General features: G+C 48.0%; 1 protein-coding gene across 3 annotated transcripts in view; it reads right to left on the reverse strand.

Moving 5' to 3' along the window:
• Window positions 1-3,267: 3,267 nt before the first annotated feature.
• The window catches only part of LOC147883736 (uncharacterized), a 76,369-nt gene continuing 67,237 nt past the window's right edge, over window positions 3,268-12,399 (reverse strand). For 2 of the 3 annotated variants that reach the window (XM_087399159.1, XM_087399158.1), the window contains exons 11-15: window positions 10,718-10,873; window positions 6,245-6,325; window positions 6,074-6,126; window positions 5,827-5,930; window positions 3,268-3,701 (exon numbers count right to left, since the gene is read on the reverse strand). In XM_087399159.1, coding sequence (XP_087255285.1) covers window positions 5,843-5,930; window positions 6,074-6,126; window positions 6,245-6,325; window positions 10,718-10,873 — 378 coding nt within the window. In that variant the 3' untranslated portion in view covers window positions 3,268-3,701; window positions 5,827-5,842. The remainder of the gene's footprint in view (window positions 3,702-5,826; window positions 5,931-6,073; window positions 6,127-6,244; window positions 6,326-10,717; window positions 10,874-12,399) is intronic. The other variant, XM_087399157.1, reaches the window with a different exon arrangement.

Here is a 12,399-nt window from a genome sequence, read left to right on the forward strand (position 1 = left end):
TGAAGTCAATATAAGCGAGAAGTATGTACAGACGGCCAAAGTAAGAAGGTGAGTGATCCCGATCAAAGCGTATATCGTGGTAGGTGGAGTAAGCCCTGAGTGGGGTGGAAGGTGTTGTGCGAGGGGAGGTGGAGATGCGAAAGAAAATGTATGTGTGATCAGCCCCTGGGGGGAGAGGTGCTACAGTGAAGTCAGTAATGCGAGATGTGAAGACAGGGGATCCCATGATGTAATCAACAACACTGGAGGCCCCCCCATGTGGAAAGCATGTGAAACCACCTGAAGCGGGCCATCTGTCAAGACCATTATAGATAATGAGATCATGTATTCTGCCCAGGTCTAACAGGGCCTGCCCATAGGATGAAAGTGGACCTCGCCTGTCAGCCGAAACCCATAGCATACTTGCCTCCTCAAGGTCAACATCTGCCAGCAGAGTGGAATCATCTCTGAAATCAAGAAGTGGTACGTGACGGGTCCTTGTCCTCGCATTGAAGTCCCCACTAGAAGGACTTCTCCGCGGCTAGAAAAGTCAACAATGGACTGATAAAGGACAGCAAATGGGGATGTCTCATCATCACCTCGAATATCTCTGGCAAACAAACAAATCCTGGCTATCCATGTGTCATATCCGGATCCAAAGAAATCTGGAATGTGTATCTCTCTGCTCTACTGAAATGATCCCCCGAAGTGTGAATCTAAAAAGGACTGCAACTCCACCTGAACCTCGAACTCCTCCTATACCCCTCGTCTCATCTCTGTAGGCAGACTCCCATGTATATCCGTTGACTATTGGGAGAGGGCGCTATGGACTCTTATGTGTCTCTGTATAGAAGACTATGTCGTGGCCTGTATAGGATTCCGAGAAGTTCCCTGGTTCTGACCATAAGGTACCATTACAGTTCCAAATGATGCAGGACAGGGTCTCGGATATCTGAGTCTCATAGGCCCCGCTTCCCTATGTAGGGGAGGGGACATGTGTCCTACGGGGGCCTGTAAGAAGTCGTCCCTCTCGTACCACTACCCACTTCCCCTCCTTTCGGGCCTGATCCCACTGCTGCAGCAAAGAGCGCCTCTCCTCAACCTATAGAGGTGTGAGATCCTCATCCATAGAGATCGCTGGCTGATCTCGAAGGACTGATCTGCGTCGTAGAGCTGAAAGTCGTGCCTGAGTGTCATGAAATCGTATGATCAGGGTTGCTCTCGGTTGGGATCTCTCCCCACCCGCCATGCCCTCTCTATCCTGTGCTCAGCCACACCCAAGGTAGCGATCACGAACGCAATCGCATCTACCATCGGTGTAGCCTCAGTGCGTGGGATCCCGCGTACTCTAATGTTGAGAGCCTTACTGGCTCTCTACTGCTGCTCCATGAGGGTAGCCGAAACGGTGACCCTTGCGGATTCCCGTTTGGCCACGTCAACCCATCTGGAAGTCTCCTCAATAGCAGATTGCATGCTCGCAATCTGTGCCTCGACCACCGGGGTACTCCCTGGGACACTGTGTATGACTGTGACCTCCTGTCGGAGCTGCATGATATCGTGTCTAAGTCCCTGAATAAGATCCGCCTGCTCCCGAATAGCCCTAGCCTGCTCCTGTATGATACGGCTCTACTCCTGTTTGAAGCGGACCTGCTCCCGCGCGAAGCGAGCCAGCTCCATCTCACGCTCACGAAAATTATGTATCTCTGTGAATAGGGTCTCACGCGCCTCTGGTGTGTCAGTCCACCCATGTCCATGCTGAAACTGTGGTACCTGTGGCATGAAAGAGTGGGACTGAGTCCGAAAACTGAACGGTGGCTGAGTGAGGAACGGAGATGACAGTGGAATGGGTGAGGCAGTCCCAACACGGTGTGGGAGGATGGGCTGACTGAGAGGGAGAGGGGAGAGTGAAGCATAATGCGGCACAGTGTATGACACCTCGGAAGTAGGTGTCAAAAGCTGTGTGAGAGTTGTAACAGGAGAAGAGAGAAAGGGAACGACAACCGGCGCCATGGACATGAGTATGTCACTGATCGTAGATGTAGATGGAGCTGAGACTAGTACTGGAGCTGGGCATGAAGCGGGGACTGAAGTCGAAGTAGAGATAGAGATAGAGGGAACTGAGGTTGGAGCTGAAAACAAAACTGACACTGTAGCGGGAGTTGAGATTGAGGTAGAGATAGATGCTGAAGAAGCTGAGGTGGGTCCTAACTTTGCCTTGCTATTTACCCCGAGTCCACTTCGGTTGTAACGTGTGTTCACATCCTCCAAATTCAGTTGTCGTTTGCTTTTTTTTTTTTTGTTATTTTCGTCTTTCTTGGCTTTGTCCCCCATTCTCTTGGGGTGCGGATGCAGATCGTAGTGTTAATGTTCAACCGAGAGCGGGAGCAGCAGTTTCCCCCCCCCCCATAATGGGAGGCACGTCCAGGCTTCCGCACTACCTCTCCACCATCTCGCACTGAAGTGGAGAGGCAGCCAAGAGGTGGTGGAGGAGGAGAGGCTTTTTTTTTTTTTTTGCCCCTTACGAAAAAGAGACTTTTAAAAAAAAAAGGGTAGCGGGGAGCGAAAGGGGGGGGTGCGGTTAGCTGCAACTGCAACAGCGCCCAAGCGAGGGGGGGCGGGGGGGGGTAGCGGAGGGCTGAGCGGGGGGTAGTGGGGGGGCTGAGCAGGGGGACTGAGAGCGGGGGGGGGGGAGGGGGGGGCTGAGCGAGAGGGTTGAGGGAGGGGGTGAGCAGAGGGGTGAGCGAGGGGCTGCGGGGGCTGAGTGGAGGGGTGCGAGGGGTAAGCGGGGGGGCTGAGTGAGGGGGTGAGCGGGAGGGTTGAGGGAGGGGGTGAGCGAGGGGGCTGAGTGGAGGGGTGAGAGGAGGGGTGCAAGGGGGTGAGCGGGAGGGCCAGGGCTGAGAGAGAGAGGAGGGGTCCAAGGGGTGAGCGGGGGGGCAACGGAGGGGTGAGAGGAGGGGTGCGATGAGGTGAGCGGGGGGGCTGAGCGAGGGGCTGCTGAGCGTAGGGTGCTAAGCGTAGGGAGGGGAGCGTAGGGAGCTGAGCGTACGAAGAGAGAGAGAGAGAGAGAGAGAGAGAGAGATTCCCTAATCATAGTACAATATATTTAGTTTAAAAACATGTGAAAAATGCCAAAACTTCCATCCAAGTCTTCCCTATCGCACTCCTTTATCAAGGGCGTGCTAATAAACATTGACAAAGGTAGGCATCAAGACACAAGTACGCAAAAGAAGATAAAGTTCAAGAACTTGAACTTGGCTAGTATCCCAAACATATGCTGTCATGTCAAACACAATCATCAACAATTTTCTCATAGGTGACTTCTTAAATACAAAGACTTTTCAAATTGCTAGTTTGAATGTATGAAAACATTCCATCAATATGAATTGTCCTAGAACATGACATAAAGGCGTTCACTAGTTAAAGGTAATGCCTCGAACTTCTAGGGCTGATTTAAAACTTTGTAGCTTTGAAAAATTGCTACAATTGTACATAAGCCTCATGAATTTCTCTCAGTTCTAATTCAAGGCCCATTATAATTGATAACCAAGTTGTACATTTGAAGCTACACCCATTGAGTAGGAACCTCTGTATGGAGCTCCTTGCTTTTGAAGTACAAGCATTAGGAGGTATCACAAAACTTCAAATGTACAACCATCAAACGCAATATGCAAAAGGCCAAAGCCCTTTTAGGAACCTTGCTATGAACATGCACCCATGAAACCCTACACAAATCGGACAAAAAAACAGAGTTAGACTTTAGACTTTAAGCATGCAACTAGACTCAAAATAATTTTGAAAAATGACCCAAATTCAAGAGGTAGAAAGCACATGTACATTCGTGAAGGGCATTCACACATATGAATCATATTCGCATATCAACAAAAGGTCTATATCAACAAACAGTCTTTATTCTCATATTCTAATTAGTCACTTGAAGAAACAAAAAAAATCATAATTCCAACTCTGACTATCTTTTGTAAAGAATGGTGGCTCATGCGGGTACGTAATGCTGTTAAGATAATTGAAAATATTATTGCTGAAATTACATAGGACCACATCCCTTTCATAAGCTTTTAAATTTTATGTTTCAGGTCACTCAGTTAGGAACACCAATCCACCCTAGCCCCAGATTCTACACAGCAAGTCTTACGATTTTGCGCTTTTGTATCAGCAGTTCATAGACTTGCCAATGTACTCTTAATAGCTAGTCCATATCGTTGGTGTTTCAGAAAAACCTATTACATAAAATAATTGAGCTTTGGAGCTAGGAAAAAAAGCATACGAATTTCAAAGACATTGTTCAGTCCATTTTCAGCAATTGTTTGCCCCATTCCGGATAAATGACATGCTTGAACATGCTTCTTCAGCATGCTCACGAGCTATTGCCAGATATGGATGTAAGAAAACATTTCCATGAGAGGTGGTCCATGCAGAAGCAACTTGATCAAACAGAACTTGGCCAACTAAAAAATACACAGTGAAAGACTATAAATCAACACCGAGTGGTCCAGCAGGAGATGGAGATACCAGACTACAGAAGGCTTATGCAGCTAGTATATTGATGTATGCAAGTTAAACGCCTCAAGAGGAGGATACTGAATTTATAGTGTTGCCCATACTAACACAGCTTTGATTTCCGCCAAATTCATTAAGCTGACATTGTTCAGGGGCCCTTTGAAATATAAGTAGTTCCTCTTTAACGTTTTCTCTGCAGCCTTAAATCACAAATCTTAAGATGATTGTCCAATCAGCCGTAGCTGTGGAATCATAATGATAGTACTCCTGCATTTGTTTGCATACTTCTTTTTGCTTTGCCATGTGCAGCTTGCATGTTATTTTTGGCACATTGCAAAGCACCAGACAAGGGGCTCACAATCCCCATCCCACAGCTGAGCATTAGCCCTCAGAGCTCCCAAAAGAGATCCCAGAGGGCGGATCCCTTCCACCATTATATCCAAAATTCACCAAGCTACCACTTTGTTTATGAGACAATTAGTCCCCAATGCCACATGTACACAACCATCTAAGGGCCCTAAGCCCCATTACATCAATTAAATAATAGACCCAAAAGGTACCCATATTTCCATGAGGAGTTGGGCCACACATGCTCCAGCAGCCCCCAATGGACTAACAAATTATTGCAAGTCATCCACACAGAGTCAAGCTCCAAATTCAAGTAAATTTGACCAACTATCCAACTGAAATTTTTGCTTGGCACAAACTCATGTAGATAAAGAGCTTAAACTTTAATGCGACACACGGAGTTGACATATTTGCAGACTTCACTCAAAGGGACCTGATCTTTGTTGGCACAAACTATACCCCGAATACTATTCAAAAGGTCTAATACTTTCATTCAAAAGTCTCCATCAAATTGCAATAAGTTGCCAAACTTGTTTTGCTTCTCACGGTACCCTGAAGGATGGGCTTTCAGGTCATCATTCCTTTAGTGGTGAAGATAGGGGACGTTTTCCATAAGAACCATTTAGTCTCCTTGTAAGTCACGTTAGGATGCCAACTCTAATGCTTAAAATCAACTGAACTATGCAAAATGAAGATACAATTTGAGATATGTCTACATATACAATTGACCTTGATGACATTTGCCTATTTGAAAGGGTTGATACAAGAATTCATATTGGAACCACCACACTCCACAAACAAACACCTATCTCATGAAACAAAAGATATTTTTCCCCTATAATAGTGATAAGGCTTGGCATTTCTACAAAGGGGAAGCAAAATTTTCTAACTTACAAAGCTAATATAAGACCTACTCTTAGACCCATCATATTCCTCGATAAAGGTAATGCCTGCAAGCAGCAAGAACAGAAAGTATTGCCAAACCTAGAGCAGCAATTTTTCACTTATCAGCCTGCTTAGAACGCTTTGCTCTTTTATGTCCATGACCACCATGACTTCTGGCTGCCTTCGCAGGTTTCTTGCTACCACTGCACACTCAACAAGAGGTACACAAGCTGAAACATTTACAAACACTCAAAATTAAGTTGCTTCTTCTTCAGCTATGTAACTTTGACTACCTTCTGACCTTGTAGAGAATTACTGACGGTGCTTTAAAAATTGAATTACTCACCCACAGAAGATAAGAAAAATAGCCATAACAGGCAGCACCAGTAAAGCTGAGACCTACAGTTCCCAATCGTCAACAGCTGTATCTTAGCATAGTTAACAAAAAGCAACTCATATCCGCAAAACATGGAATATTAAAGAGTATAAGCAGATTTGCAAATATGGCAATCCCTACCAAGAACCATACAAGCTCCTTGCTAGCCAATGGTGCTAGAAAATCCACGTTCTCTAGCCTTCCTTGAACTGAACCTTGAAGCTGTCAGATCAAAGAATTAACAATCAGACTACAAATGCTTTTGTTTGAAAAGAGAGAAGACAAAGGAGAACCATCGGCTGTCATGATGATTTTAGATAGTAAAGCAAGAGTCCGCTTGATAAATATATTAAAAGAAGTATCTTTCTAGCTGTTCAGCACAATGCTGCTTATGCCTTGATTTTTTCAATCTTTGCTCAGTGAATGGTTACATTGACTTCATTCCAGAAGGTCTTCGGGTTGGTGACCATTTTGACAGAATGCTAGCACATATTGACGGTAATAACAACAAACTGCTGCTTTCTTTTCCCAGAGAAAAGAACAGCCTAGTAGACAGCTTTTACAGACAATACAGATCCGCAATCCATGGGACCATTGGCCAATCTGAAAAGACGGAAGGCCGGGATCCTGTGAAGCAGGCTGCTATGCTGCATAGGATCCCAGCTAACTGCCTAGAGTATCCCAGAAACAGGTGCCACTCCCTCGCACGAAACATATTCAAATTCACTATCATTATGTCAGAGAGCGGTTAAATGTAGGGGTAATCAGCCTGATCTTTTGCTCGACACATCACCATGTGGCCAATTTGCTCACCAAGGCAATGATTCGAAAAAAGTTTGAGGAAGCTTTAAACCTGTTTCTATTTGGTGACTAAGATCACACCTTGTCCATAGATATTGTCACTTCAGGGGAGGAAAGGTTAGGAGCATTTCTTCCCCCATTGAGGCTTCTTTCCCTTAAATCATGATTAGTGGTTGAATTACTGTGTTAATATGGGTCCTAACACGCGATTTGGGTGTAATCTTGGGATTATAGCATTGTATACCCTTGTACCTCTTCTGTATTCTCATTTGCAATACAACAATTCAACGAGCATTTCTAATTATCTTTATGCACCTTGCCTCTATTTTCTCACACCTAGGGGAAGTCTTTGTCTAGGGTGTCATCCTCAACTGCTACCTAGATGGGCATGTCTTCTGTGGTTGCCCTCCAATGGGGCAATCCACGGAGTTTGTAACTGAAGAGGCTGTGGCACCTGACCCTAGAGCTGGTTCCTATCCCTCCTACCTCCTATTTGTTGGGATCAAGCCCCAGCTCATTTGTTCATGTGTGCACCAAGTATGTGTGAAATTCGCGTGCACCCAGTATGTATGCAATTCGTCTGTGTTTTACAAAGATATGAGAGATATAGTGTTTTGAGAGTTTCAAGGGTCAAGTGACCTTTGAGAATGGATACGATCATATAGATGATGAAGTATTAAGAGAGCTAAGAAATGATGCAAATTGAGGCCATCAGCAGAGGCGGTCAGGCGGGTATAGTTCCAGGGACGACACTTTCCGACCATGCGCCTGTGCTCTTATCATTAGACTCGGCAGCTCAGGCCCTTCCCCCCCGCTCATGCCGGATTCCCGACTCCATTTTCTCGAGGGAGGACATGCGCAGCAGTATATGCAGTCTTTGGGACAGAGACTGGGGCAAGTGCGTGGATCTGGTTGATTCGGTGGCGCAGGCTTTGCAGGAGTCCAGCCAGATCTGCCAGCTCGCAGCCCTACAGGTTCGACAGGAATGGTGGGGTAGAGAGAGAGCTCTTCGGAGGGACCTCGCCTCCATTCAGCGACTCCAGCAGGCATCCCCGGGCTCGGAGGAGCTTCGGATCCAGGCCCTTCGAGCCAGAGCCCTTCTTGAGGAGACACTCCAGTGTCGCTCAGACTTTTCCTATCACGCCTCTCTCTCCTTCTGGGCTCGGAAGGGTGACCGGATGTGCAGGGAGTTCTTCAGGACGCATGGCCAGAGAGCTGCAGGTGATCAGCTTCGGAGTCTCAGGACAGCGGAGGGACACATCGTTACGGATCCGGGAGAGGTCTTGGGGTTGGCCACCGACTTCTATAGGTCCCTTTTCCAGCAGGAGCCGCTTGCCCCTCGTACTCGACGTGCCCGTGAGGAGGTGTGGAGGCACATTCCATCCCTGGTCCAGCCTAGCATGCAGGCGACGTTGTTGGCACCGTTCACCACGGATGAGATGCTGGAGGCCTTGATGGCCATCAATGGGCAGAAATGCCCAGGTGAGGATGGGCTATCCCGGGCATTCTTCACCTCCTTCTGGGACCAGATCCATCAGCCCCTCCTAGCAGCTCTTCAGAGGATTTTCAGCAGCGGTTATATGCCAGAGAGCCTCTCCTCGGGACTGATTTGCCTCATCCCGAAGGGAGGAGATAGACAGGAGATCCGTCAGTGGCGACCGATCACTCTCCTTACCACTGCCTACAAAATCCTCGCCAAGATGATCAGCGCCAGAGTTCGGCCTCTACTCCCAGACCTCATTCATGACACTCAGACAGGCTTTGTCCAGGATCGCGGTATCCTGGATAATGTCTTCACCTTTTCAGAGGCGGCGGAGTGGGCTCAGCACAGCGGATCACGCCTTGCCATCCTACTTCTCGACTTTGAGAAGGCCTACGATCGAGTGGACTGGTCCTTTCTGGAGGGGACTCTGGAGCAACTAGGTTTCCCAGCAGGTTGGATTCAGGGTATTTCAACTTTGTACAAGACAGCTTCTAGCAGAGTCATCATTGGCGGCAGGATGGGTGAGCGTTTTAGCTTGGAGAGATCAGTGCGTCAGGGCTGCCCCCTTGCTCCTTACCTGTTTCTCTTCTTCACCGAGGCTATGACTTACTATCTTCGGGCGAGGTCTACAGGGATCAGGGGTGTTCGCCTTCCACTCCGGGAGGACACGGAGCTCTTGGACTCGGAGTACGTGAATGACACAGCCCTGTATGTCCAGGACGATGAGATGATGCTGGAGAGGGTGAGGATGGCCCTGCAGGTCTTCTGTTCGGCTGCTGGTGCGAAAATCAACTGGAACAAATCAGTTGGTTTTCTCACAGACCCCGGGGCGTGTTCTCAGTGGGGGAGGTTTTTGGGTTTCAGGTGATCCCACGGGGACAGACAGCTAGATACCTTGGTTTTCAGGTCGGCCTGGACATCACGCCAGCTCAGCAGTTTCTCCCGGTGCTAGATTCCATCCGACGGAAGCTGGCTTTCTGGAGCACTGCTAAGCTTTCCCTTGCAGGTCATGCCCTGGTAGTCAACCAGGTCCTAGCCACGGCTTGGTATGTGGCTTCCTGTTGGTGTTTCTCGAGATCCAGCGTGGCACAACTTAGGAGGCTGGTTCGAAACTTCCTTTGGTCCGGGGAGGATGGCCTCAGAGATACCAGAGCCAGGGTTGCTTGGCAGACAGTCATTCTTCCGCAGGCTGAGGGTGGCCTGGGGGTCATCGATCCAGAGCTTCAGAGTCAGGCCTTGTTAGGCAAGCTAGTCATCCGCGGTTTGACCCCAGGGGGGCAGACGTGGAAGATGCTACTTCAGCAGGGGGTCGGTTCTTGTGTCCCGCGCCGAGGTGGAGAGTGGCTCCCGTCCCTCAGGTGGATCTTCACTTCCGCCCCGCTCACTCAGCCCCGTTCCCCACTCATTCGTAGCCTCCTCATGGTTTGGAGGCGGCTCCGCCTCAGTCTCATTCAGTCCCCTCCTAGCTGTCAGGAGGAGATCGATCGCCAGTCGCTTATCTGGAATGATCAGGTCAGAGATGCCGAGGGCCTTCAGTTGCGGGAGAGATCACATATCAGGTGGGATGGCTGGATGAGGGAGCCAGCCCGGTCCCTTCGAGTTTGGAGCGACACGTACAGACATTTGGAGACGGCTGATCTCGCAGACGCAGCTGGAGGTGCACGTGGAGCCCAGGCGAGACGCACGGAGATCGACGGCGCGATCCCAGCTGATTGGTTGGTTCCACCTGAGCTTCAGATCCTCATGCCTGGAGACGACCGTTGGCTGGGACAGTTCACCCCCCGTGGCATCCCACTGGTGGTCGCAGGACGTTTGGACGACTCCTCTATTTCCTTCTTCGCGGTTATGGGGGATGGACGACTCAGGAGAGAGGATGCGCTCATCGACCCCCTCCTCCCATGGCAGAGGGTTCGGGTCGTAGGCCTTTTGGGGAAGGTCTCGCGTACCGATCCTAGCATTGAGCAGGATCAGATGCAGCTTTGGCGACTCTGGCTCTGGGAGGGGCGGGCCTTGTCAGAGCTTGATTGGGACCCAGGAGAGTGGAGATGGCTAGAGATTGTGACGGGCGGACGGAGGAGAGGAGCTAGCAGGGAGCAGCGAACAAGGCAACAAACTGCACTATTATCACGATAGTCTAAAAAAACAATGAAGAGGTAAAAATGGTATGGTGCCATATGATTGTTCTGTTAACAAAGGGAATACAACACCTGCAGGGTCGAAAACCTCCCATAAAGTGTCCCTTGGACATAAAATGATCAAAATACTTTCACTTTCAACCTCTCAAGCTACAATTTCAGAAACACCATGGAGCTTAAATAGATTAAGAGAACCTCATTATGGTACTTTGTGGCAGATGACAAAACGTTCTTGTATGTCTTGCATGCCCTTTCAGTATACGGTCCTGTAATTGTTTGAATTCGCTTGAAATGTGGCCGCACAAGACCAGCAACTTCTTCCACATAAGGTCCGCATGTCTCCCTTGCAACCTACTTTTCATCCAGAATTTTATTAGACCTAGAATCTGTCAAAAAGATACATTGCATGAGAAATACGGAAAAGGGCATTCATAAAGGAAAACCAGATGCTATTATGAGAAAGCTCCTATTATACCAGATGCATTCCTTTCTCTCATTTTTCATTGGAGGAGTGAATTCAACTATTACATATAAAGAAAAGCTGGCAAAAGGAAAGGACAATAGTGCCAAAGCCACACAATACCCAGACATCATCCCTTTGGTTAAGCAATCTTCAACTGCAAAAGAAAATTGGTATTAGATATGAAGAGGAGAGACACAAAGGTTAAAGACCTGAAAAAAGGCCAAGCCTTCAATCTCGATCTTTGTTGGCTAAGATCTAGACCTCGATGGACTACACTTTCTCAAGGCAGGAGGTTAACTTATTACACAACAAATGCAAGTTTTTGCAAATGCTTAGATCTTATTCCTCTGGGTAATTTACATTTACAGATTGCTATCTAGGATAAACAGAAACAACATGAATAATTGCTCTTGCTCTTGCTCTTGCTCTTCCTCCTCCTCCTCCTCCTCCTCTTCTCCCTCCTCCTCCTCTTGCTTTTAGTGCTTCTCTTACTGCTCCTACTTCTCCTGCTCTTACCCCTCTCTTACTGCTCCTACTTCTCCTGCTCTTACCCCTCCTCCTCTTGCTCCTAGTGCTGCCCCAAATTCTCCTTTTCTCCCGCTGCTGCTTCTGCTTCTCCTTGCTGCTGTGCTGCTCTTGTTCACACTCCTGTTCGTGCTGCTGCTCCTCCTGCATCTGCCTCCTGCTCGTCTGGCATCTGCTTCTGCTTCTCCTCCTCGTGCTGCCGCTGCTTCTTCCTCCTCCTCCTCTTTCTCCTTAGCTTCCTCTTCTTCTTCCTCCTCCACTTCCCATGCCACCTGATGTTTCTCGCTCTCCCTCTCTTCCTCCTCCTCCTCCTCTTGCTTCTCATTCTCCGTCTCTCTCCTCTGCTTCTTCTTCTCCTTCTCCTTGTCCTCCTATTCCTCCTCTTCCTTCTCCTTCTTTTCCTTCACGTTATTACTCTCTTGCTTCTCCTTATTCTTGTTGCGTATTTTTGGAGCTTTTCATGTCAACAAGGTTATAGCTTTATGTGTCACTGTTAAAGAGGTTTTAGCTTTGTGACATGTTTGGTAGGTGTAAGTGGTTTGGTGTGTGTCACATCATCTATGATATCCATGAAATTCTTTCAGCTCACATCATCAGTGATATATGTGTATGTGTGTATGATATCCATGAGATTCTTTCGATCACATCATCTACGAGGCTCCCTCTGCCTACAAAAAGAGGCCCCCTTGCACTTGCAATTATCTCAATCTATTCAGTACTTTGCCTCCATAATTGTGACCATTGTGTAGCCTCACCATTCCCAACATGGTATCAGAATTCTTTTAAGTAGCTGGACATTTTTCTTCTCCATCAGTGCCACCACTTCCACTTAGCAGACAAAAGTGCAATTACTTCTCATGCAAGAATGACTCTAGGAAGTTGTCATCGA

Source organism: Dipteris shenzhenensis, chromosome 27 (assembly GCF_047967505.1).
Source record: "Dipteris shenzhenensis isolate YYH24624 ecotype China chromosome 27, Dip_SZ_1.0, whole genome shotgun sequence".
Lineage (NCBI taxonomy): Eukaryota > Viridiplantae > Streptophyta > Polypodiopsida > Gleicheniales > Dipteridaceae > Dipteris > Dipteris shenzhenensis.